The 25,133-nt window shown below is 49.0% G+C and overlaps 2 protein-coding genes across 2 annotated transcripts; both read right to left on the bottom strand.

Annotated features, from left to right (window-relative positions):
* Positions 1-7,639: 7,639 nt before the first annotated feature.
* LOC135823781 (uncharacterized) lies at positions 7,640-18,383 on the bottom strand. The gene is made up of 3 exons (XM_065336623.1): positions 17,867-18,383; positions 9,288-12,881; positions 7,640-8,781 (listed from the first exon to the last, which is right to left on the bottom strand). Exons 1-3 carry the CDS (start codon positions 17,938-17,940, stop codon positions 8,547-8,549), a joined length of 3,903 nt encoding a protein of 1,300 aa, XP_065192695.1. The 5' UTR covers positions 17,941-18,383; the 3' UTR covers positions 7,640-8,546.
* Positions 18,384-22,678: 4,295 nt separating this feature from the next.
* Positions 22,679-23,500, bottom strand: LOC135823581 (uncharacterized). The gene has a single exon (XM_065336425.1). It carries the CDS (start codon positions 23,498-23,500, stop codon positions 22,679-22,681), a length of 822 nt encoding a protein of 273 aa, XP_065192497.1.
* Positions 23,501-25,133: the final 1,633 nt, after the last annotated feature.

Here is a 25,133-nt window from a genome sequence, read left to right as displayed (position 1 = left end):
ATTTTGTTTGCGGAAGGCAGCTAGCGCTACAACAGCTACCAGGCGTTCATTGATTCTCGACAGCATGCTAGCACCTGATACTGCAGTATACATGTATGACCTTCTGCCGTTCTGGTGCGGTGGACAGCTGATTCTGTCCACCGCACCTACTCATTTGCTGCAGACTGATCGATCGCACGTAGTCATGACTGGGTCTGTAATCATTTCAACGAGCGAAGAGGACATGAACAGTCTAGACATGGTCATTCGAATCAAAGGCGGGTCACCAAACACGCCTCTGAGAAGTCATGGTGATCAATATGATTGTGACGAGCCTTTCTCGCTGTGTAGACATGCTCCAGTCTGTAGGAGTCGCGAGAAAGGCTCGTTAGATCGCCATGATTCCATGAATGTGTTGTTCAGTATCACAGACATGGCGAGGCGTGTTAGTGAATGGTGAGCCGCCTTTGAATGACCACGGCCTCTTCGCTGGTTGAAATGATTACAGAGATTAGGAACCTATTGTTACTACATTGTAGTACTTGAAATAGAGATGTGAAAACATAGATGGAGCGGCAATGTCCAAAAACTCAAGAATTCATTATCATGGTTCAGCATAATACTTCACAGACATTATAATTATCATAATGTCTGTGAAGTACCATTCCTGCTCTCAACCGGCACAAAGTCGTGAAGTTCATCTGTTGCGGCGGTACGATGATCTCGAACCACACAACCAGGTGACTGCCCATCGCATAAGGCAGAATGACAGCCTGCAGCGGAGGTGACCCATGATGGCCGATAGATGAAGGTCGACGTTCTTTCCGCAATCATGATAGTGTCTTGAGGAACATTGAACACTCTCTGCCAATCATGCCCGAGGTAGAGAAAACTAAAGGCGTAAATGTACCTCTGTCCACTGCTGTCACCCGCTCTCCAAACTTACTACTACTGGCGCTTCTTCATCTGTTCATGGGTTAGGAGCTGGCTGAAGACTTCCCGACGCGACAGCGAGCTTGCCTTAGGCCACCCTTTCTTTTTTCGTTGTTTAACGTCCGCGCCCGCGTACCTTTTTGCCTCCGACCGGAAAAAAAAACAAGAAAGTAGTAGTACCAATAATATGCGAAGTTGTAAATACATCATGTGATTGTGTAGTTTCACAGTGTGCCGATCATGACCTTAAACTTATAATCTTGCCTCTCGGGCATGCCTTTGTCTTGTGTTCTTTTTCTTTTTTTGTTGGCTTTTAAATATCGTACGGTGTGTGTCCTAGTAAAAATCCAGATGTAATGAATTCATGACATGCTAACTCCATGCTATGCACCTGTTTTTTTGGATTCATCAGGCATGTGTTCCAATGTACCATCAAACTTAAGAGTGTTGTTCTATGCCTGCAAGTGCCGTTAGACCCAGAAATATTGTATATCACATGCTTTACTGGTCAAAATGTTTGATTGGGGTTTCCAGTTTTTGGAATGGGCTTTTGTTTTTTTTCCGCCCTCCCGCGTACCTTTTCGCGAAAAAAAGGACGTTAAACAATGAATTAACAAAGGGTGGCCTTAGGGTGTGTCACCCGGATACTGTATCAAAAATGACTACTACTGACCAAACCACTTTACGGGCAGAAACCAATTCCAGTATGAGCACAAAAGTAATTATTGAAGAGAGAAAGCAAGGAAGAGAGCAAGCAATCGCAGGGACACTGTTAGTGTTACTGGATCTCAGCCGGCAGCCTGTCGACACTGCACCAACAACCACGAGCGGACGCGACCTTGGTAGGAGGACGGGCAGCCGCGAAAGCAGGTTATTGCCCAATCTACAAGGCCACTCCGGGTGTGATAAGCTTCTCACTGGCGCGAAGAATTTGCCTGGTTTGCATTCATGCTGACCGTACATGGCTCCATGATGTTTTGTTGCGTTTAGCTTCGCTCTCGGCTCGGCGCCTATCGCTAAGCTTGGTCGTGCCTGGTTACAAAGATCCCACACAGCAAAGGAAAGCGACGACCGGTCCTCTGGATTAGAAACCTGAGAGGCGACATAACTGAGGAATCACTGACTGCTTACCCCTCCACACGCGTGGATCAACTCGGCCTCAAGGAGTTTACACTCTATAACTGCAAGCTGTTCATCAAGCTGGGTAAAGTCCGTGCTCGGATTACCGTCAACGCAGTTGATGCGCCAGCCTTTACCAGCCCTACATTCTGGCCACGTCCGACCTATGCTCGGCAATGGGTGTTTAACCAGCCCCCCCCCCCGGCGCTCCCAGGGAAACGGCACGAATTCCCGCGGCAACAGCAAGGATGACAGCAACACACCACAGGGTCACCCCACCAGCAACCTGGCCTTTGAGCTCATGAGGGATCCCTGGCAACAACAGCCACCTCTGACGGACCAAACTGGGAGCCTCCTGGCGGTAGTGGTACTGGTGAAGCCATGGACTCTGGCACTGACGTAGTTCCTGATGATTCGGAGACAGGCAAGGGCAGAACGGGCGAACAATCCCAGCTGTCAATGCAGCCACCACCGCTGACACGACTGCCGCTTGCGAAAATCCCACTGTCACTGAGATGGCCAAACATCTTCGTATTCTTCTCACCAATGCCTTCACCATGTCCAACAAAAGTGGCGAGCTGCAGCACGCAGTCCGAACACACAACATTGATGTCGCAGTAGTAGTGACGGAAACGAAGTATGGTACAGAGCACTCTGGACTCTGATACACTTGTGCCTGGATACACAGTAGTTCGCAAAGACCGAAATCAGGCAGGAGGTGGTGTAGCTATTTGGGCGAAATCAGAGCTCTCCGTTACTCAGCTCACCCATGTCGCTTGCGGCTCGCATGAGGTGCTGTGGGCGTCAGTATCCACGCACCACGGGCGCTGCACCGTCCTTGGGATTGGTGCTATCTACCGACCCGGATCATGTGCTAAGACTGACACTTCTCTAATAGTTTTAGAGTACCTGGACAGTGTTCTCGACAATGTCCGGCACCTGGGGTCAAACCTAATTCTGGCGGGAGATTTCAATGTGCATAACGCTAGATGGCTGGAGAGCACTAAGCCAACTCCTGCTGGAGAGTCACTTGAGGTGCTATTCGCAATCCACCAATATGGCCACTAGGAGGTCAAACATCTTGGACCTAATCATATCTGATTTGTCCGCCCCAGTGTCCACTTCAATCCATGCTCCCATCGGGCGGATTGATCATGCTGTAGTTGTCTCTAACTTCCAAGCAGTAGACCCAAGGCGGGAACTTACCACCTCCCGCAAGGTTTGGCGCTATGCCTATGCCGACTGGAACCGGCTGAGGGCACACTTCCGTAGGCTAGACTGGCTTTCACTGCTATCCGATGACCCCAATCAATCATGTGAGAGAGTAACTGCTGCCATTCTTTGCGGAATGGAGCAGTATATTCCCTCCAAGGTACCAAGGTATTCGTTACCCGACCATCCAACCCGTCTTGGTGGACACCAGAATGCAGCTTCGCTGTCGAGGTCCAGGAAAATGTTGGAAAGCATGGACGAGGAACCCTGCCAATAATGTTCTGAAGGCTTCCTTTATTGCCTCCGTCGTCAATGCTGCTCACATCTTGCAGTCAGCCCGCACTGTCAGTGACGAGCGTGTTCGGCGGCCACCTCAGTGACAACCAATGGTGGTCCAATGGTGAGAAAGCAGCAGGAATCTCCCGATCTTCAAACATACCCCTGCTGATCGATAACGACGGACCAGAGTATCACTCAAGCAAGGACAAAGCTAACTGCTTTTGCACGATATTTTGCCAACAAATGCAGCCTCGGTCAAATGGATCTACGTCCCGAAGCTCTACCTGACATCCAACACCCTGCGTGCGAGGCTCTATCCAACATACACTTCCGTGTTCCAGAGGTTTGCCACCGCCTGTTGGACATCTCCAAAGCAACGGGCCCAGACGGGATACCAGCTCAAGTCTTGAAGCATTGTTCCATCCAACTGTAATCCATTGTCGCGAAATTGTTCGCACTTTGTCATCGCCATGGTGTCCAACCAACAGTCTTGAAGCTAGCACATGTCGTCCCTGTTTACAAGAAGGCCGCGTGGTCAGCACCAGCCAACTGTCGCCCAGCCTCTCTCTTATCATTTCTATCCAAGGTCATGGAGGCTATTATCAACAGTCAAATCACCAACTACTTGGAGAGACACTCCGTACTTCCTGACACCCAGTATGGTTTCCGTCCGAACCGGGGCACTGCTGATGTCCTCACGGTGCTGCACAATGAATGGGTCTGCACACTCGCTGCTGGTGGCCATGCCCGGGTGATAGCAGTGGATATCGCCGGTTTCACAAACTACCTCTCGAATCGCCAGCTCAAAGTGGTGAGACATGGGCAAACATCAACACCGTTTGCAATCTCAGCTGGAGTGCCACAGGGTAGCATACTTGGCCCCACACTCTTCCATCCTTTACGTCTGTGACATCGACCAGTGCCTAACACCAGGCACTAAGCTGAGCACGTACGCTGATGATACTACACTGTACCATCTCGTACTACCAACTGGTGATCCTGCAAACCCCGGAGACAGGCTCTCGGGGGCTCTCGACCGCCTCTACCTGTGGGCAGAATCGTGGCGCATCCGCTTCGAGCCACAGAAATCACAGCAACTGGTGATCAGCACGATATCATAAACCCCAGCGCTGGACCCAGTAACGTTTGGAGGTATCCCAGTTGCGAAGACGGGGACCCTTAAACTCCTGGGGGTCTCATTTGATGCCAAGCTGTCATTCCGCGACCACCTCCACACTGTTGCAGTCCGTGCAAGCCAACGACTGGGATTTCTCCGACGAGCTGGCCACGTCCTGCCTCGGGGCGGCCGCCTGCGGCAATGTACAAAGGATTCGTACGCCCAGTCCTCGAGTATGCTCCATTGGTCTGGATGGGTGCCTGCCAGACCCATCTCAATCAGCTAGATCGAGTCCAAAGGAGGGCTCTGGACATCATCGGCCCAGGCACCCTCCTGGACTCCCTCAGTCTGCGCCGCTCGGTTGCTGCCCTCACATACCTCTACCAGCTAAGCTTCACTGATGGCCCAGTGCAATTTGCCGCAATGATTCCACCTCCGGAACCGCCACGGCCTTATCCCAAAACCAGAAACAAACTCGACGCCAACCGGCACCCTGCCTACCTGAAGCTTGACCTCCCACAGTGACACAATGCCTCCAACTACATCCGCCGGTCATTTCCATTCCGCTTCGTGGAAGTATGGAACAGTCTTCCAGCATACATGTAGATGAACTTGATAAATATAATTATATTATTTTCTAATAATCTACGTGGAGATAAAAGTTTAATAATAGCAATGAAAAGTATGAATGCCGCAGACATCACCACGCAACATGACAATTTGTTCAAGGTTTGGTTTTGTGTGTTTCCAAAATCGATTTTCACGTTCCGATCATCAGTGGAAATACGGAACTAAAGAGATCAAGGGAAAAACAAAGGTTAAAAATCCAAAGAAGTGTGACACACGACGGGTAACTTGTGTTATCTCGTCCCGATTGTTTGAGTGTGTATGATGATTCCCACTTCTCTGTACTGTGTCGTGCCCGTTATGTCCAGCAGTTGAAGGTCCTTGAAGCTGTTTGTATTCGTACGCATAAGCCCGATTTGTGTAAGCAAAAAGAACATGTTTTAGCACTTAGGTTATTTTCGTGAGTTTGCACCCCGTGTTCATGAGTTGTTTCTGCACTGTTCATGCCCGTTTGTCACACTTACTCTTTATTTTAGTTCTCACTTTTTGTAATACTTACCACAAGTTACCCGTCGTGTGTCACACTTCTTTGGATTTTTAACCTTTGTTTTTCCCTTGATCTCTTTAGTTCCGTATTTCCACTGATGATCGGAACGTGAAAATCGATTTTGGAAACACACAAAACCAAACCTTGAACAAATTGTCATGTTGCGTGGTGATGTCTGCGGCATTCATACTTTTCATTGCTATTATATTATTTTCTTTTGTTTTTTTAATTTTCTCTTTCCCATTTCTGTTGCATTTTCAGATGCTCTTATAAGTGTATCATTCATAGTATACCCCTTGGCCCGCACAGTCCAAATCTGTCCCTGCGGGAATTTGCGGAAAAAACTCTCGAAAACTTGCGCAAGAAATTGCGGCAGAAAACAACAAAAAATGCGACGAAAAATGGGGAATGATGCAGAACTTGCCAGGAATTCGCGGAATTATTTGCAGAAAATTGCGGATTTGGGCAAAATCACGAAATTTGTTGCATCGTATATCTACTCGGGAGTAGTACGAGTCGTGCTGTACTTAGCTGTGCAAATAACCTGCAGGATCATGGAAAGCACTGCGTGAAAAGTGCATAAAAATGTGAGATATAGTGCAGACAACAACATAAAAACGCGGGAAATCGCGGATCTTGCTGAAAATCGCGGGTTTGGGCCAAAATCGCGAAATTTGTTGCATCCGTGGAATCGCGATTTCCTGGAGGGACAGCCAAATAATTAATTCCGAGACCGGAATGGTCAGAGGAGTGCACTGCGCCTACCCAGCACAGCTCTTGCAGCACCTACTACTCCTTTGTTGTCTTTGTACTTCGTATTTTGTCTTTGTCTATTTCATTACCCCCATTATTTTGTAGGGATGTCCACAAAACACATGTATGTACATGTACATGTGTTTTGTACGTGTACATTGCAGATGTACAATGCATAATAATGTGAAGAAGGGGTTGGTGCGACTTCGGAGATACTGTAAATATACAAATTTTCGGCAGCTATTTAATTTCGGCTATATTCGGCACCGACCCAAAACGCCTAAATTAAAACGCCGATGAAAATTATTCACAGCATCTGTCGCACTATACATGTATACACTATGCCCTCTACCCCACGCCGAAAATAAATCGCCGCCGAAATGTCAAAAATCGTGAAGTGCCGAAATTTTGCAGCGCCGAAATTTTGTATATTTACAGTAGTAGGGGAAGAGTGTCCCTTAGGCCTACATGGGAGCTCGCGGTTTTCCTGCCGACTTGAATTCTCACTTGACTGACTCACGACTACCATCCAGAGCACACGAGAAGTCCATCGAACCGTCCACTCGGCACACCTGCAAGAAAGCACCACTCCCTGCTCAATACACAGTGTTTTGGGAAATTCACCCCTCATCAATTGAGCTTGAGTAGGCTGAGGAAGATTGTGGCTGAAGAGCACCACTCTCCAGGCACAAACATCACCAGGGATACAAACTTACAGAGATGCTCCGTTTCCAGCGCGACAAACATCTTGTGAACACCAGATAGCAGCGTGAGTCAGTGTCGCTCATGGAGGTGCTGAACAAGCGCTGAGGACCATTGACTATTCACAACGTTGTTGCCTCTAAACCATCTAATTCGCAAGCCCGCCCTGGGGACAACAATGTGAAGAAGAGGTTGGTACGACTTTGGCGATAGTAGGGGAAGAGTGTGTTGCTCCCTACATGGGAGCTCGCGGTTTTCCTGCCGACTTGAATTCTCACTTGACTGACTCACGACTGCCATCCAGAGCACACGAGAAGTCCATCGAACCGTCCACTCAGCAAACATAATGTTGCATGCAATACACACGAGGCACATGTACATGTACATGTACATGTATGTGGACGCAGAAGACCAGCTAGCACACAGGAGACTGAAAACATCACTGTCTATAAGACAGTACACCATGGTACACTCAACTCTCGGCTCAAGTGCCCGTCACAGGGTGCGGAGACTCCTGAAACGTGCAGGACATAATTATAAATATAATTATATTATGATATAAATAGAAGGAGACTATCAAGCCTGCGGTGAATCATGACTATCACGCTGGCTGGGCCAAGGAAAATAGATACATGTAGCTGAAACAACCCATTATACTAGATTCCACAGGCATAAATCAACTAGTTTCCCTGAGCAGTTGCCATGGGGACAGGATACGCGAGTGGGTTCATTCGTAAGCCAGCAATGAACAAATTTAGCAAGGGCATGCTGCATGGGAATGGGTGATGTGAAGACATCCTAGTGAAAATCCATGCATGCACCAATCAAGGTTCGTAGTCTGAGGCGGACCAGCAAAAGAACTGTGTGTATTGCTGGCCTACAAGACTCACACAACTGACTCACCAATGAAAGTGGCCAGAACAATTATGTCCTAATTCACGCATACCTTTGCATTGCGAGAAGGATTCTCACCTGGCCAGGAGAGTGCTATTGGAAATGAAATCAACGAAGGAAAACCCGCGTTTGCACGAGCTTGTGTCCGCATCCAGGGAGTAGTAAAATATCTGCTCCCTGGTTCTGTCCAACGCTGTACAGTATTGCCCCCAAAATGTATTACAAGTATGTATATGAGCTGAGAGAATTCCTATCAAACCAGCCGTGTTTTAGTATTTTAGTATTCACATATTTTACCGCTAGCTCATTACGATAAGCTTCTCGGCAATCAGCAATCAGAAATGCAGAAGCGGAACGAGGTATTACTTTTGCTACACAAAATACTTTATCTCTATTATGCAAACCTGTACAATAATAATAATATTATTATTATTATGAGCTGGCTTACCAGCATGTCAACTGTTTATCAAGCTCACCGACGATCTCTTTGAAATCGGGACGGGTTGCCACGTTGGCGCTCCAGCACCGACGCATCAGACTGTCATAATCGGAGGGGACATCGGCCGGCACGGTGGGTCGTTCGCCGGAGAGAACGGCGTCACAGATCATGTGGCCAAACGTGTATCTGTCCTTGAACGGCGACTGGCGTGTATAGGCCTCCCAGAGCACGATGCCAAAACTACAGGATTGCAGCAACAACAACAATACAGAGAAAGAACATGATGATTGTGATCAAGTAAAACTGAGGCCAAGTGACAATATGACAAGACACGATCATCGATCATTTTCTGCTTTCACCAACATTGGGTAGAGATCGAAGCAAAACCCTCCAAGCACAACATTTGCAGGAGAAAATCAGATCTTTAGCCGCGGCTCAGTGTAATCAAAAGGCGTAGGGGCACCACCAGGCAAAAAATCACATTCAGAATCTGACTTGAACCATTTCAAAACTGGAATCCAAAAAGGGATTTAGATACAAACCTGACAATCATAATTATTATGAATCCTTTTCGGCCTTGATAAGAAAAGTAGTGATAGGGTTTTTAGCGGGTTTTGCATTCCAGCTATTCAAATCTACCAGGGAGCACAGCATTCAAGCCGCATGGCCTCAAGAAGGCTGGGACTGTAGCAGAGATACAAGTCAACACGCCTACAATAGAGTGCAGCAATGAAGGCCAGCAGTACCTGTAAACATCCGTGTCCGTGCCGTAGACTTGGCATTGAATCATCTCCGGCGACTGGTATGGCAACGTGCCAATCTGAAAAGTGACATCATCACAGTTTGCCAGCAGCGGACTGTCGGCGCTATACACCGACATCTCCATGGTGGCGCTGTCCTCACGCACCAACTTCTTGCGAGCTTTGTCAAGGTACGAGAGAAGCCGGGCAGTTCCGAAGTCTGCCACCTTCACAACCCACCGCTCGCTTACCAGCAGATTGGCACACTTCAGGTCACGGTGGATAATAGATGGTGAAGAGCCATGCAGGTAGGCCATGCCTTTGGCCGCATCCAACATGAAGCGAAGACGATCCATGTGGCTCACGGCCACTGAGCTGTCAGCAAGGATAGATTTCAACGAGCCCCGCTTGACGTATTCCATTGCCAGGAAAGGTTCGTCCTTCGGGTCCGTGCCCACGCCGAGGAAGAGCACAATGTTTGGATGTCGGTGGGTCTTCATCAGCTCCACTTCTCTCTGGAACTCCTTGATTGACGCTTCGTCCTGCAGAAAGTGACTGTGCAGCTTCTTTATGACTATCAATGTATCGTTCAGCTCGGCCAGCCATACTTCACCGAAGCCACCATGCCCGACTACATGTCGAGGCTGTATTTGGCTCCACTCGATTCTCCAGGCAGCCATTAGGTCGGAGATGCGCTTGGTCGAGGCGCGCAGCTCGCGGCTCAATTCCTTGGCTCTGGCTTGCCTCTTTCGGAAAAGGTATAAGGACAAAACGATGACCAGCATGGACACATGCACTGCAAGAACAGTGGCAACAATAATGTACGGCTCTCGGCAGTTGTCGCTAGGGTCGTATCCAAAGTCGCAGAAGCACGATGGCCGGCCGTCAAAGAGACGACAGGTTCCGTGAAGGTGACAGAAGTCATCCACGCACGGGTTGCAGTCATACAGCGAGGTGCTGGAGCGTTTCAGCGTTGTCGTGGCATTCGGGCACAGGTTGCACGTACGACCATCGTTTCCCCATGTGCCTATTGGGCAAGGCGTACATACGTCGGTTTGCTTGTTCCGCAGAAAGCCGGAGCGACACAGCCCGCTTTCAAGAAACACAATTGGCGGCCGGCTGATTTGGTGCCCAAACACCCAGCTCTCCGACTGGGCCGCCATGAGAATATACCCACTATTGACTGGGACAATGTTGATGCCGCTGCTACTGACATGCATGAAGAAATCTCCTATTTGCTCAATTAGGAACTGGCCACGAGAATCAATTCTGAAATCAATCAACTGCGCTTCCTGCGAACCACCAGAAGAATTATGGCCGCCAAACAGCAGCAGCGAATTGGCGCTATATTGGAAAAGAATGTGCCCGATACGACCACTAACTTGATTCGCGGGTGTGTTCACTTCGTTCAACGTGTACGTGGCTGCTGCAGGGTTGACGGACATCGTGAAGAACGCGTTGGACAGGTCCAACAGGTCCAGTACTGCCCACACTGCCGAATGGGTACCGCCGAACACCAGGTGTCTGCCGTGCACCGTCGTGACGCTTGGCGAGGATAGCGGTGACATTATGTGACGAGTACTGGCATTGAGTGGCTGCCATGAACCTTGACATTGTCCAACACTGCCACTGAACGAGAATAGCCACACGTCCTTCAAGTTATGGAATTCAAAGAGACTGGCTGCGGGTGCTACTCCGCCAAATATCACAAATGAAGACGCGTTCACTGCGAAGCCTGCATGATTGAAGCGACCAGCAGGTACGTCCTTCCCTAGATACCGGCCTTTTCTCCATGTACGGTCGCAAGCATTGAAACACCATAGCGTTGAGAGACCCTCCAGAGGTGGCTCGAGAGTATCAAGAATTGAGCTGAACTTCATTCCCCCGTGCACAACTGTTATGCAGCTAGTGTCTGCGTCCGGTAGTGTAAGATAGAACCTCCCGCCAAGCAGTCCACCCTCGCTATCCGTGGGATTCTTGGACATGAAATAACGCCTGTATGGCAGTCGGACACCAGGTGTTTCTCCGTCAAACACTGGCAGGCCATTGCCAGCCCCGTAGAATGGTATCTCGGTGACTGTAGAGAGGGAGTATGGGTCCAGGGTGGAATCCCAAACCGACCCACCAAGCAGGACACTCGATTGCGTGCTCCCTAACGCGGTGGCCGTGATGAAGGGCGGCTGAAACATGATCATGGTCCGCGCAAACTTTATGGCAAGTGCGGGATAGAACTGGGCCGCGTTGTGTATGACGGGGTGGAATATACCTTCGGACAGTCCCCGCGACGTATTGAGATTGATCTCGAAGAGATAGGGCGATACATCAGTGACGAGCTGTACTACTCCGCTCCCGGCCACCAGGTGGGACGTAATGACTGCAAGCTCGGTACCGTGGACGTTTCTGTACGTCCACTCGGAGCTGCTGCTGCCTGCAAACGACCTCGTGTAGACGGAGTAGGAGATCACGGACGTCATGGCGTGCTGGGACTCCTGGATGACGACGGCCAGCGTGCCGTCACTGCGGTCAAACACCGACAGCGTTCCTGCAACAGTCCAGCTGCCGCAGTCCCTGGGAAACCGGCCTCCGCTCCTCCACAGCCGCTCCGTCAGGTTGAACAGCATCACCTCACATTCGGCCGTGCTCAGGTTACTGACAACCTCCTGTCCGGCAAACCATATCAACTGCTCATTCAGTTCATCATAGTACAGACTTGCATACCGCCTGTTGGGCAATTCCGAATTTTCTGCAATTACTACTTCACTCCCCACTGCGGACGTCGCTCCATTCAAGAAGTCCACTTGCCACATGCTCTGAAGCCCGGTGATATTGCCAGTGAGTCCAAACAGACTGAACTCGACACCTTGCGCATCTTGTCCTGATCCGCTGCTGGTGGGACGAACTGCTACAACGGATGCACTGCTCAGGGACAGGCCGGGATAAAACGACATGGCGGCATGAAACAACTCTCCATCTCGCCACACGTACACTGCCTCCGTACCATTTTCCTGCCACAAGCCCAGGATCACCAGCTCTCGGCCCAATGGCGAAATCACCGCGCTCGGAATCAGTCCGGCTTCGTTGGGCGGGAGCGCGCAAGCAGGCTTCACATCGGCACAGCTGATATTCCTCTGAATCCATGTCGTGAAGCCCACAAGTGAAGGGTCCGGCGCCGAAGGATATAACTGAATTGTCAAGTTGGTCTCGGCGTACGGCATGTTCTTCACTCGGCCAGAGACAGTGATTAGAGGTATTACGGTGGCCTCTCGCTCGAAAATGTCCAGCATGGGAAGACTTACGGTCATCATCCGTGATGGTTTAAGGTTCTTCTGCTGGAGCTCCCACCGCAACTGGTTGCTGTCGATGTCGATGTCGATATCGATGATTCCAGACAGGTCTGGCGGCGACGGCACAAGGTTGACTGGCCGCAGGGGGTTGTCGATGGTTCTGTCCTGTCTCACACTCACGTGCCTGCTACCAGCTGAATACACAGTCGACACAAGCAACAAACCAGCCGTCATCATGACAAGCAGCCGGCATCGTGACTCGGTGTACCTCCTTGGCGAGTAGCTCCGCATCATTTTAGCAGGCATTCCCGGCGACCTGTGGCGTTGCAAAGAGAAAACCAAGAGAAAGGACTGAAAAATAATAGAGGAGTTCAGACATTTCACTTCAACAACACTAGCTGGTCAAAGAAGAATGTGGAGTTTACAGGTGTCCACTCGATAGTGACTCTACTTTCTAGCGCCTATTTTGGAGAATTTCAATTTTAGACTACAAAAATTGCACGTGTTTGCATACAGGGCGGATCAAGAACTGCCTTTCCGCTTCCGTGGGACGCCACCACCGCCTGATCAGGCGTTAGATGTGGCTCATAAACGATGGGGAGGATACCTCAGATTCACCAGCAAGAGGCCAATGGCCGAAATCCCCGATTGCCACATCCATTTTCGACTACAACCTGTGCTTCTGAATCACGTGACAGTGCGCCCTCGACCTGTCCAATGCTCTGTGAAGACCCGGAAACAACCTGCATACCCACCCTTGGTGACGCCAGCCCTGATCAATGCCATCAAGTTGAAACATGATTTGTACAGTATCTTCAAAAAGTGTCCTACCGCAAGTAGTAAAACTGCCTTTAAATCTCAGCGTACCCTAGTCTGCTCTCTCTCCAGATCTGCTCACCGATTGCATGCCCGTTCAGTACGATCTACCTTGTCTGACGCCTCCGCGAGACCTACTCTGTATCAGTTTGTGCGAAGTCAACGTTCTTATGTCAATCGCATGTCCATTCCTGACCTTCACGGCTTCAGCCAGCATCTGGGTGTCTAGCCACTGACCCAGTTGCAACAGCTTCTGCGCTGAATGATCAGTTCGCTTCAGTGGCTGCGGTGGATGATCCATCCTGGCCTTACCCCACATTGCCTAGACACTGCTCCATTTCCTCCTCGTTTTCTTCTCTGTACACCACGACTGCTGCGGTGCGTAAGTATATCATAAGATCCAAACCGCGAAAGTCACCAGGGCTAGATCGTCTGACCAATGACGTTCTAAAGGCCTTGTGTCCGGCAGTTTCGTTTCCCCTTTGCCTTGTATTTAATCTTTCGTTTTCAACTGGATTTCCAACTGTTTGGAAAACCGCCAAAATTATCCCCTTATTTAAGAACAAAGGTTCGCCGTCTAACCCTGCCAATTATCGTCCCATTTCCGTTCTCAGCTGTGTATCCAAAATATGTGAACGAATTGTCTTTGGTCAACTCCACGCTCATGTGAACTCAGCAATCAGTTCAAAAAAGCCTGGTTTCTGTAGAAGTGATTCTACTGTCCTTCAACTTAGTCGGATCATGCAGGATATTATTATTGGGACAGGGGACAATAATTATGACAAGGGTTATGCTTCTTTGACTTGCGAAAGCTTTTGACACCGTGTGGCACAGAGCCTGCCAGAGGCCTGTTATCTAAGCTCACTGATTCATTTCGTATTGATGGTTTGGCTCTGCAGTGGCTGGCGAATTATCTAACGGACAGGCATCAGATAGTGTCCGTCCTTAATACGCACTCTAAACCCCTTCCGGTTCTTTCTGGTGTTCCGTAGGGCTCCATACTGGGTCCTCTTTTATTTCTACGTGCACTTTACATAAAATGATTTGCCGAGTGTTGTTCCCGATACTTCGTTGTGCGCTGATGACACTGCGCTAATCAAATTCTGCGCGTCTCTCCCACAACTCCAAGCCTCCCTCCAACTGGACATTGACGAGGTAGTGGCTTGGATGTGTCGCTGGCACCTGTCGCCAAACCGCAGCAACACGGAGGCAATTGGATGCGCTCCTCCAGACCCAGTCACCCTGTGTTTCCCAGGATCGTCCAACAGCATCGGACTGGTAAGAAGCCACAAACACTTGGGCGTACGTATTGACTCTGCACTTTCCTGGTCAGAGCAAGTTAATGATGTTTGTCGTCGCACTAGCTCCGCCCTTGGAGCACTCACTTCCCACTGTTCCCATCTCCCTCATAGTTGTAAAATACTTTTCTACCGTTGCTTTATTTTGCCTCTGTTCGACTACGCCGACACAGCATGGTGTGGTCTAAATTCAACTTTGTCCACAAAACTTGAAACGCATCATAAAAAGGTTATCAAACGGTTATTTGGACTGCCTCAGTTATTCACGTGGCAGTGCCCAATTATATTCTCAGACCGCCTCATCTCCGCTCTGTGAGCGCGGCCAAGCCCACTTATGTACCCTTGCTAATAAATAAATAAATTTACGGTTCGCGTGAGACTCGGTTTATCTACATGTATATAGAGGCCGAGTTTTCCGCATCCATAGGAACGCCACCACACTTCAAGGATCAAGGCGCAGATGCAGCTCCTAAAGCGGTGGGAGGTGAGTAGATCAGCTCACCAGCATGTGGTCAAAGACCGAAAATCCCATTCACTGCATCCATGTTTTATAGAATTTATCTTAAACGAATTTCCCAACACTTGGGAAAGTATGACTGGTTCCAGCGTGATAGACCTACTCGAAATCAAAATAATATCATTGCCTGCTCCTCGTTTATCTTTGTTTCCAAACTCACCTGTGTTTATGGCATTTCGATTTTGGCTCTCCGTTTCCTATAGTATTCGACGTGCCGAGACACTTTCCGCTTTCAACAAGGCTCTTCGTAAGTCACGCTCCTCTTTTATTTTATTTTATTTAGTTATTTTCTTCTTTTTAATTTGCATTTTTGCCCTCAGTCCGTGGTTGGTTTCACCCTCACTACCTTGTATTGGCTATTTTTATTATGTGCCATGAAGTGCAGACAGTAAATGCCATAGCTGGTTATCGCCCTCATCTCTGGGGTTGCTCCCCACATTAGCAATGCGTGCACATGCTACGAGATTGAGTTTAATAATAATAAGGGGTCGTCGCAAAAGTTTTCTGTCGTCCCTGAAACGAACATCGTTCATTTCGTACTTGGACCCCCTCCCCTCCCTCTGAAACGAACACAGCTTGCTATGCTGGACGACGAAAATCGCATGCATGTACATGTCATATGTACAGTGTCGGTCGACTTGCGATTTTGGCTCGCACCCCCTCCCCCCCAAATGAATCATGTTCGTTTCAGGGACGACAAAAAACTTTTGCGACGACCCCTAATAATAATAATAAATACATAGCAGACTCAGCGGAGGACGTTCAGGTTGGTTGTAACTCTGAGTTTCATGCCGCTAGGCAATCATCAGACAACTGATACTCGAGTCTACCCAACAGTATGCTTATAAACACATAGGGCCACAAGCATAAACAAATTTAGCGCTAAATCTGGTGTGAGGTATGGGGAGAAAGCTGGCATGGGCCAAGGCGCGACAGTGGAAGTGCCAGGAGGGTGGCGGGCAACAGGCAGGTGTGATTTTTTTTAAAATAATAATAAATAAATATATTAAAAATAAATGTATCCATGCATGTGGCCATGAGTAGTATACATGTATCCCCCCCCCCCCCACCCCCCCGGTACCACTCCCACAAACCCTGCTGTCCCGTAGGCATATGCGGATAATGCCGGCAGGAAAATTGGCAGAATTCGGTACTTTTTCTGGTGAGTTTCATGCATGTTTGGTATGTGGATAAAGAAATGGAGCAGAATTCGAGAAATTGCCCGCCATAAGGTTTGTATGGTTTTGCCAATTTCACTGCTTTTCGAGCAGAATCTGCCACCTTTTCGAGCATTATCCGCCAATGCCTAATGTCCCGACAGAATTTCAAGTTGACGTCATTTTTATGACGCAATGGTCTTCGCATGAGTGATTTGCGATGTGTGCACGGGATGTCAATGCATCACACGGGCTTCCCTGTACAAGATCAGGCTGGATTTGTGCACTACAGGTAAAGGATATGTCTCATTATACGTGTATAATGCGCATTGCGTCATAAACATTTAGTGACGTCAACTTGAAATTCTGTCCGGACATCACCTATACTAGTGGAATTGCACCCTCTTGTGGGATTATGACTCTTGATGTGGCTGGAAGTGAGCATGCAATCCGAAATGATTATTATTATAGTGCATTTTTGTAGTTAGCATTTCATTTTGAGAACTTGATAGTTTGCAAGGGTTGTATAGACAGGTGATGTACTCGTAGCCATGCTCTAAACAAACCCCATCATACAGGGTCTGATGAATACGACAGAGGTGGCAAGTGTGCACTGATCGTCAGCTCTCAGTGGCTTCCATTACGAGGTCGGAGGTTGGTTTTCATTTCAACGACCGTGCGTTATATCTACAATGTACCTGACGTTTGTGGCAATTAAAAAAAATAAATAAAAAAAAACGCGACCATCCCACGGTGCAAGCAAAATCTGTCTTTAAAGGCAGGTGGTCTTTAGAAGCAGGTCCCACAGTTTCTGTGTAGAACTGTCCGCGCATGGAAAAACGGCCGTTAAGAGCAGGTGGTCGCTAAACCCAGAGGTCGCTTACACCATGTTTTACTGTAGTATGAGAGTGTGTGTAACCATGGTAACCGCGCAGTCCATTTCAATGAATCTTCACTGAGATGAATCATTATTCATTTCTTTCTTGCCACAGAGGTGTGACTGTGCTGGGCAGGGTTTATATGTATATTGCTCAGCCTGTTTCCTGAGTAGTGCTGCCAGAGCCAGTTTATCAACGGGGCGGAGTGTTGAGGAGTATTGTTGGCTGTGCTGCCATCGCATACTGTATAACACGTTTATTTCGGTATAACTTCAATTTCGGTAAAGAGCCTAAGCTCGCTATTGACAGCATGTGCATACCAATCAGGATTCCTCCGCAATAAGCGTTAGTTACAAAAGAATATGCATTGAATTTCACAGATAAATCATGTGTGTACATTTCAAGCCCCGAAGTACAATCAATCATGACTGTCATGTCAGTGTTCATGTCCGTGGATTTTCGAATATTCATTCATCGCCGGCCCTTATCTAGAACAACTCAGAAACTGTGGTCAGCAGATGAGTGGGCTTTTCAAGTGAACTGAAAAAATCTTGCCTAAGCAGATCGTATCACGCATTGATTCAGTATTGGCGGATGCTTCAGTTCATGATTCAGTAGGAGTGAGGTTGGCTTACCGTTTTCCTCGGAGGCAATGCCGATTCACCAATTTTATAGTGGTACAGTGCTGGATGTCAAGAAGCTTGTTCATCAGTTACCGTTAGTGCTCGCTGAGCCAAGCTCATTTTCTCTCAGGACTTCAGCTGGGTAGCAACTCCTTTCAAGCACAGCTAGATCTAGGTAGCGGCGCGGAGACTCTTGTTCTCGGACTCAGCGCTAGGTCACACTAGTGCTCCTGCGACAGGACGGTAGACCCTATCGAAGTGGTTTGGTAGACCTACTCTCAGGGAAAGCCACTAGTAGGCACTACACGTATACGTAGAATCTACCTAGTCCTACCTGGAACAGACTGACAAAACACTGAGCTCCATTCCCTGCCACGACTGGCACGAGGCATGATCCATGTAATGATGATACTGACCTAAAATACGTGATACTGTTAGATCTACGCTCTACACTAGACACCGGCTTTGTAGGACAGACTCAGTACTAGGAGTAGGAAACGAGTTACACGGCGCTGTGATGGGTCCGGGTCAAAAGTACAAAATGCGAGATGAGATCGAACGACACGTTACGTGTATAGCAGCGATGACAAGGAGAACTTTTGTTTTTGCGCGTTTTTGCGAACTGTTTGAAATACTGGTAGGGAGTTCAGTTCCGGTCACAGAAAAGCGAAAAGTGCAGTCACAGCTCGCCTGTACAAAATTGAATGGCCGCCTCGTGACTGCAGTTCGAGATGCAGTTCGAGGCCCGAGTACTGAGCTGAGTATCTTCTCCCGCGGCCTTTTCGGCCATGTCGATTAGGGGTGAAACGGTTCCATGTTTTTCATGTTCGGGTACCCGAATGCCAGCATTGTTTCCCACGGTTCGGGTATCGGTTCCATGGACTCTTTTGTCCAGACCGACAAAATGCGTTCGCGACAATTATTTTTTAGAAAAAACAGTTTTACGAGCAAGAATGAGACATCGGAGAGTCCAAGTGCGAAGAAGATAATGACCAGAGAACTCTTTGGTAGAGTGGGGATCGTAAGGCAAGACATTAAAATCTTGAGTAGACTTCACGTGTACATGTATTTGTACAAGAACGAGATTTTTCGAGTTTCGGTTCGAAATTTGACGGAACGGGTACCCGATTCTTTTCAGCTGGCGGTTCCAAAACCGGTTCCTTACCCGAACCGTTTCACCCCTAATGTCGATGCTATTTTTAGGTAGCTGTACCCATGTGACACATGCCATGTTTCCAAAAATAATGCCTCCGCGCTTGGCGCGGATGCACTTCGAAGTACATGACTGTTTGGCGTGCTCGATAGAATTGCACTGTATTATTTATTATTTATTGAGGAGCAAGAAAAGTGTTACCAAACAGTATGAATGCCAAAGGAAAAGAGCAAAGAGAAAGAGAAGGAGAGACAAGGAAAAAGCAATAAGGAGAGACAAATGCGTTTATGGAAATTCGTAGATACGGTACGGTCCGCACAGGGACGTATGTGAGCAGGTACACTGAACGTGGGAAACGTATCCGAATACGGGGGTACATAAAATAAACTCTACCGTACGGGAAATGTGTACAAGTCAATCTGAGGTCATGCAAACCAAATGTACAACGATGACGAATAAGAAACCTGCATGACGAATATAGAAAAGGGAAATGAAAGTTGCTGATGCGATTTCATGATAAGTATTAAATTCTGTGCCCAAGGTCCGAGTCTAGAGTCGTACTGCCACAGTATTCCCCACCCAGAGAACGAGTGCGGGAACAATCAAGTGAACGATAAGAAATCAAAATTTACAGGAAAGAAGTACAGTATGGAATACTAGCAGCGGAAAGCGGATGATGCGCAGCGCAGCAAGTCAATCAAGCAAATGCGCAGGCTTAACACGATCAACAGAGACAGTCTGGTCCTTACCATTGATACGCAGAGTGAAGTACTTGGGACTGCGCTTGACCATGGGGAACGGACCATCGTACGGCGGTTGGAGTGGGAGCCGAACTGCGTCACGGCGCAAATACACTTTAGCGGCTGTGTCCAAATCGCGAGGCAGATAGACAGGATTCATGCTAGTACGGACAGGAAGAGGACGGATCTGCCGCAGGAAGGTAGACAGGCGAGATGCGTAATCACTGCGGTCGCTGGCAGGAGTCAGGGAACTAGACGGGAAGAATTCACCAGGAAGGCGCAGCGTTGTACCGTAAACTAGTTCGGACGGTGAACAGTTGCTATCAGCCTTGGTCGATGTCCGGATGCTGAGCAGAATAAGTGGTAGCGCTTCCAGCCAGTGGGTTGAGTCAGACAGAGTCCGCAGTGATGATTTGACATGCCGATGGAATCGCTCGATTAAACCATTGCACTGGGGATGGTAGGCGGTGGTGCGCTTGCGCTGGCATCCCAGTAGCGTCATCAAACTGTTCCAGAGGGCCGACTCAAATTGAGCACCACGATCCGTGACGAGAGAAGAGGGTACACCAAACCGGGCAATCCAGCCTGACACTAAGGCAGACGCAACAGTGGATGCAGTGGCATCGGGGATTGGAAACGCCTCAGGCCACCGGGTGAATCGATCAATGCACGTCAAGAGATAACGATTGCCGTTGCATGAAGGAAGGGGACCAACGAGATCGATGTGGATGGAATCAAAACGCTGATCCGGCACAGGAAAGCTACCAATAGCAGAGTGGGTATGACGCTGGACTTTAGCGCGCTGGCACGAGTCGCAGGCCTTGGTCCAAGTGGCAATATCCTTCTGCATAGCTGGCCAAACAAAGCGAGCAGAAACTAGCCGTCGGGTTGCACGAACACCAGGATGACTGAGGCTGTGAATAGACAGAAATATATCGTGGCGAAATTTCTGCGGCACAAATGGGCGAGCTACACCGGTGGACACATCACAGACAAGCAGAGAGGGACTGCCGGGCACTGGAAGGCGCTGGAGCTTGAGTGGTGAGTCGGGCTTCGACATGTAGGTAGCCAACTCAGCATCAGTCTCTTGGGCAGTGGCAAGAGCGGTGAAATCAACAGCGTGCGATTGGCTAACAGCATCGACGTCAGGGCGAGATAGAGCATCGGCGACAGTATTCTCCGAGCCTTTCACGTAGCGAATGTCGGTCGTAAACTCAGCAATGTACGACAGCTGACGAAGCTCACGAGGTGAATGACGTGAAGAGGACAGATTAATAGCAAATGTCAGCGGCTTGTGGTCTGTCAGGATATGGAACGAACGGCCCTCCAAGTGATGCTGAAAATGCCGGATTGCGAGGTAGATGCTCAGCAGCTCACGACCAAAGGTGTGATAGCGACACTGTGTGGGGCTCAGCTTCTTGGAGAAGAAAGCGATTGGTTCCCACTGACCAGAGACTTCCTGCTGCAGCACTGCACCAACACAGAAGTCAGATGCGTCCACCATGATGTTGATTGCAGCATCTGGAGCAGGGTAGCAGAGAAGAGTGGCGTTGCGGAGGGCGGTCTTCACAGCTATGAACGCATGCTCGGCAGTGTCGGGCCAGCTGAACGAGGTGTCATGTTTCTTCTTACCACGCAGCAGGTCATCTAGCGGCTTCATGAGGTCGGCACAGTGAGGAATAAACCTTCGGTAAAAGTTCACCATGCCGACAAAGCGGCGCAACTGCTTGACGGAGGAAGGCGGCTTGAAATCACGCACGGCAGTGACTCGTTGTTCCAGAGGGAAGATTCCACTGCTGGTGATACGGTGGCCGAGAAACGTGACGGTTGAGACTGCAAACTGACACTTTGCGGGGTTTATGACCAAACCATTGTCGGCAAGGCGTTGGAGAACTGCTCGACAATGGATTCGGTGGGATTCCATGTCCCTGCTGGCAACGAGAACATCATCCATGTAGCCATTGCCACAATCCAGACCGCGTAGGACATCATCCAAGAACCGTTGGAAGGTTTGAGCAGCATTGCGTAAACCAAATGGCATGCGAACAAACTCAAATAACCCAAATGGGGTAGTCACAGCTGTCTTGGGGACGTCCTCTGGTGCAACAGGTATCTGGTAGAATGCCTTCACCAAGTCCAGCTTCGTGAACACTGTGCATCCTTCCAGCGATGACGTAATGTCATGGATATGAGGCACTGGGTATCTGTCCGGAACAGTAGCCTTGTTTAAAGCACGGTAGTCCCCGCATGGTCTCCAATCTCCATTCGGTTTTGGCACCATGTGGAGTGGGGTAGACCATTGCGACGAGGACGGACGAATAATGCCGGAGTTTAGCATGTGCTGAAACTCAGCTCTGGCTGTGCGCAGGCGGTCAGGTGCCAGGCGACGTGGCTTAGCATGCACTGGCTGGCCAGAAGTCACGATATGATGTGTCACCTGATGCTGAACAGGACGGTCAGGCTGAGTGCACGGTCGCATGACATCAGGAAATTCAGCGAGAATTGTGGCAAAGTCCGGATTGTCAGCAGTAGGTAGAACACACGTCGGATCGCTGGATGCTGTGGCTATGGCTGATATCGTTAAACTGGTACTGTCGTCCAGGAGACGGTTGCCATTCAAGTCGACCAAAAGGTTGAAATGTGCCAGGAAATCGGCACCAATGATTGGACGCTGCACATCTGCGACAATAAATACCCATTGGAACTGACGCCGAAGACCTAGATCCACCGTCATGGAACGCTGACCAAATGTGGCTATTCCACTGCCATTAGCTGCTTGGAGCCGGTAGTCTGACTGGCGACGCCTTTCGAGAGGTGTTGGTGGCACAACACTCACCTCGGCACCAGTGTCGATTAGATAGGCAGATTGGGACAGGCGATCCTTGACATGTAGGCGGCGACCAGTTGAGCAGCCAGCAACACTAGTCGCCTCTAGGTGCTGGCGGGGGCGTTTCCCTGAAGATAGGCGCAGGGAGCAAAGCATCTGTTGGCCCGCGTGCCAAACTTCTTATGGTAACGGCAGATCTGATTGTCTGGTGTGCCAACTCTGTCTTGAGTGCCAATTTTGGCAGTAGCCGGTGAGTTGGAGCGAGACGAGCGCTGACCATGTTGACTGAATGGCGGGCGACCACGTTGGGTTAAGGCATGGACGGTGCCAGACAATTCAGCCACTTGGGCGGAGAGGCTCTCCACGACAGCATACAGTTCCACACTTGGCTCAACAGAGCTAACTGCCGGTGGACGGGCAACTTCAACAACCCGATCGGCCATCTCGGCTAAAGCTTCCAGATCCAAACTTCCAGGCGCAGAGGCAAGCACCATTTGCACATTGGGTGGCAATCGCTGCACAAACAGCTCTTTAAGGAAAGACGGATCAATGGGCGAATCCCCACGGAGCTGGCGAAGGCGGCGGAGGAGTTGCGATGGCTTTTTATCGCCAAGCTCCTCCTCAGTGAGCAACTGCCGCAAGCGCCGTTGCTCGGAGGACTGCGTCCGCTTTATGAGTTCAGAGCGCAAGGCAGTATATGGATTTGTTGGCGGCCGGTTCATCAGCAGGTCCCGGACCTCAGCAGCAAACTCCGGGGCTAGTGAGGCAATCACGTGATCAAACTTCGTGTCCTGCTGAGTTATCCCACGAATACGGAACAGAGATTCCGCTTGGCTAAACCAAACAATTGGATCATTGGGCCAATATGGCGGTAGCTTAAAGCTCACAGCTGAGACAGCAGCAGGAGCTGAAGTTGCCTGTGGCATTACTGAGAATCTAGGTTGAGGACTGGAAGCTGTGGTACCAGATGTCGTAGTTGGGGTTGATTGCAAACCTCCAGTGGGAGGAGTACTACTCCGCAACTGTTGATTTGAGCGGCCTCTTCCGATAGGTGTTGTCGCCATCTTGGCCAATACTAATACTGTGGTTAAATAGGTAAACTTCACTTAAGATGATCAAAAAAATACTCGACGGGGTCACCAACTTTGGCGTGCTCGATAGAATTGCACTGTATTATTTATTATTTATTGAGGAGCAAGAAAAGTGTTACCAAACAGTATGAATGCCAAAGGAAAAGAGCAAAGAGAAAGAGAAGGAGAGACAAGGAAAAAGCAATAAGGAGAGACAAATGCGTTTATGGAAATTCGTAGATACGGTACGGTCCGCACAGGGACGTATGTGAGCAGGTACACTGAACGTGGGAAACGTATCCGAATACGGGGGTACATAAATAAACTCTACCGTACGGGAAATGTGTACAAGTCAATCTGAGGTCATGCAAACCAAATGTACAACGATGACGAATAAGAAACCTGCATGACGAATATAGAAAAGGGAAATGAAAGTTGCTGATGCGATTTCATGATAAGTATTAAATTCTGTGCCCAAGGTCCGAGTCTAGAGTCGTACTGCCACAACTGTACTAATTTCGACCAGATCCGTACTCGGCCCCGCGAGGAACACCCGATTTTCGTGTTCAGCGGCCTCGAATTTGCCTAAACCAAGAGGATTCTAGAACATTGAGGCTCGCGCTTTATCGCGGTAGAATGAAGATGATCACAGAAACCAGGCCACGGCGATTTCCTGGTTGTAGACGAAAAAAATCGAGTGAACTGCGCGCACACTGTAGAAGCAGTGACGGTGAAAACGTGTGACTTGTGCAAGCAGGCGCGCACGGCATGCGTATCGCCATACGGCCATGTATGCACCATGTACCAGATAGTGCAGTGCTGGACGGAAACCACACGGCTCACATACATACTTCTGTGACTACTTTCTCCCCCGTTTTCCGATCTTCAATCGACTATAACTCTAGATTACCTTGGAATTTTGGGTTCAAATTTTCACAGGTTGTTTCTCACATCTTCCCGGTTTAGAAAAACTAGCGTTTTATGCGAAACTCACGAATTTGGTTTTTCGATTGAAGTCCCTACCACTGGTCCCATGGCGTTCGTTCTAAAGATGTTTGACCGTAATTATTTGTAATATCAAAAAAGTATTCTTTCTATACCAAAGAGTGGTATACTTGATAACATTTAATAACGATAGAAATATTAACGATACTTCTCCAGACGTTTCGTTGTTCTGAACAACATCGTCAGTGGATAAAGAATGGAGGGCTTTGGGTGGTGGCATGGGTTAATAGGGAGTGATGGTGGTGAGATGAGGTGAGGTGAGAAGGTGAAGGTGGGAAATACATGTATCTAAGTTAATGGTGAAGGTTAGGTGCGGGTCGATACAGGTGGGAAGGGGTACACCCTTCGGGTAGAAGTGTAGGTTGGTAGAAGGTGTTGGTGTGCGTAGAAGGTGGAGTGGCGTAATGGAAGTGTCGGGTTGATAAATGTGGGAGAGAGTCTAGGTAGGGTGTGGATCAGCAATAGGTGTTGGTGTATGTGGTGG

The sequence above is a fragment of the Sycon ciliatum genome, chromosome 8 (genome assembly GCF_964019385.1).
Source record: "Sycon ciliatum chromosome 8, ocSycCili1.1, whole genome shotgun sequence".
Classification (NCBI taxonomy): domain Eukaryota; kingdom Metazoa; phylum Porifera; class Calcarea; order Leucosolenida; family Sycettidae; genus Sycon; species Sycon ciliatum.
Note: the sequence above shows the minus strand (reverse complement) of the source record. Positions and strands in the feature narration are given on the sequence as shown.

Coding starts and splice junctions, on each gene's coding strand:
- LOC135823781 (XM_065336623.1), bottom strand. CDS start 17,940: ATGAACAAGCTTCTTGACATCCAGCACTGTACCACTATAAAATTGGTG. Junction 12,882..17,866: donor CATTGCCTCCGAGGAAAACG/GTAAGCCAACCT, acceptor GCAACGCCACAG/GTCGCCGGGAATGCCTGCTA. Junction 8,782..9,287: donor ACGGACACGGATGTTTACAG/GTACTGCTGGCC, acceptor GCAATCCTGTAG/TTTTGGCATCGTGCTCTGGG.
- LOC135823581 (XM_065336425.1), bottom strand. CDS start 23,500: ATGCCACAGGCAACTTCAGCTCCTGCTGCTGTCTCAGCTGTGAGCTTT.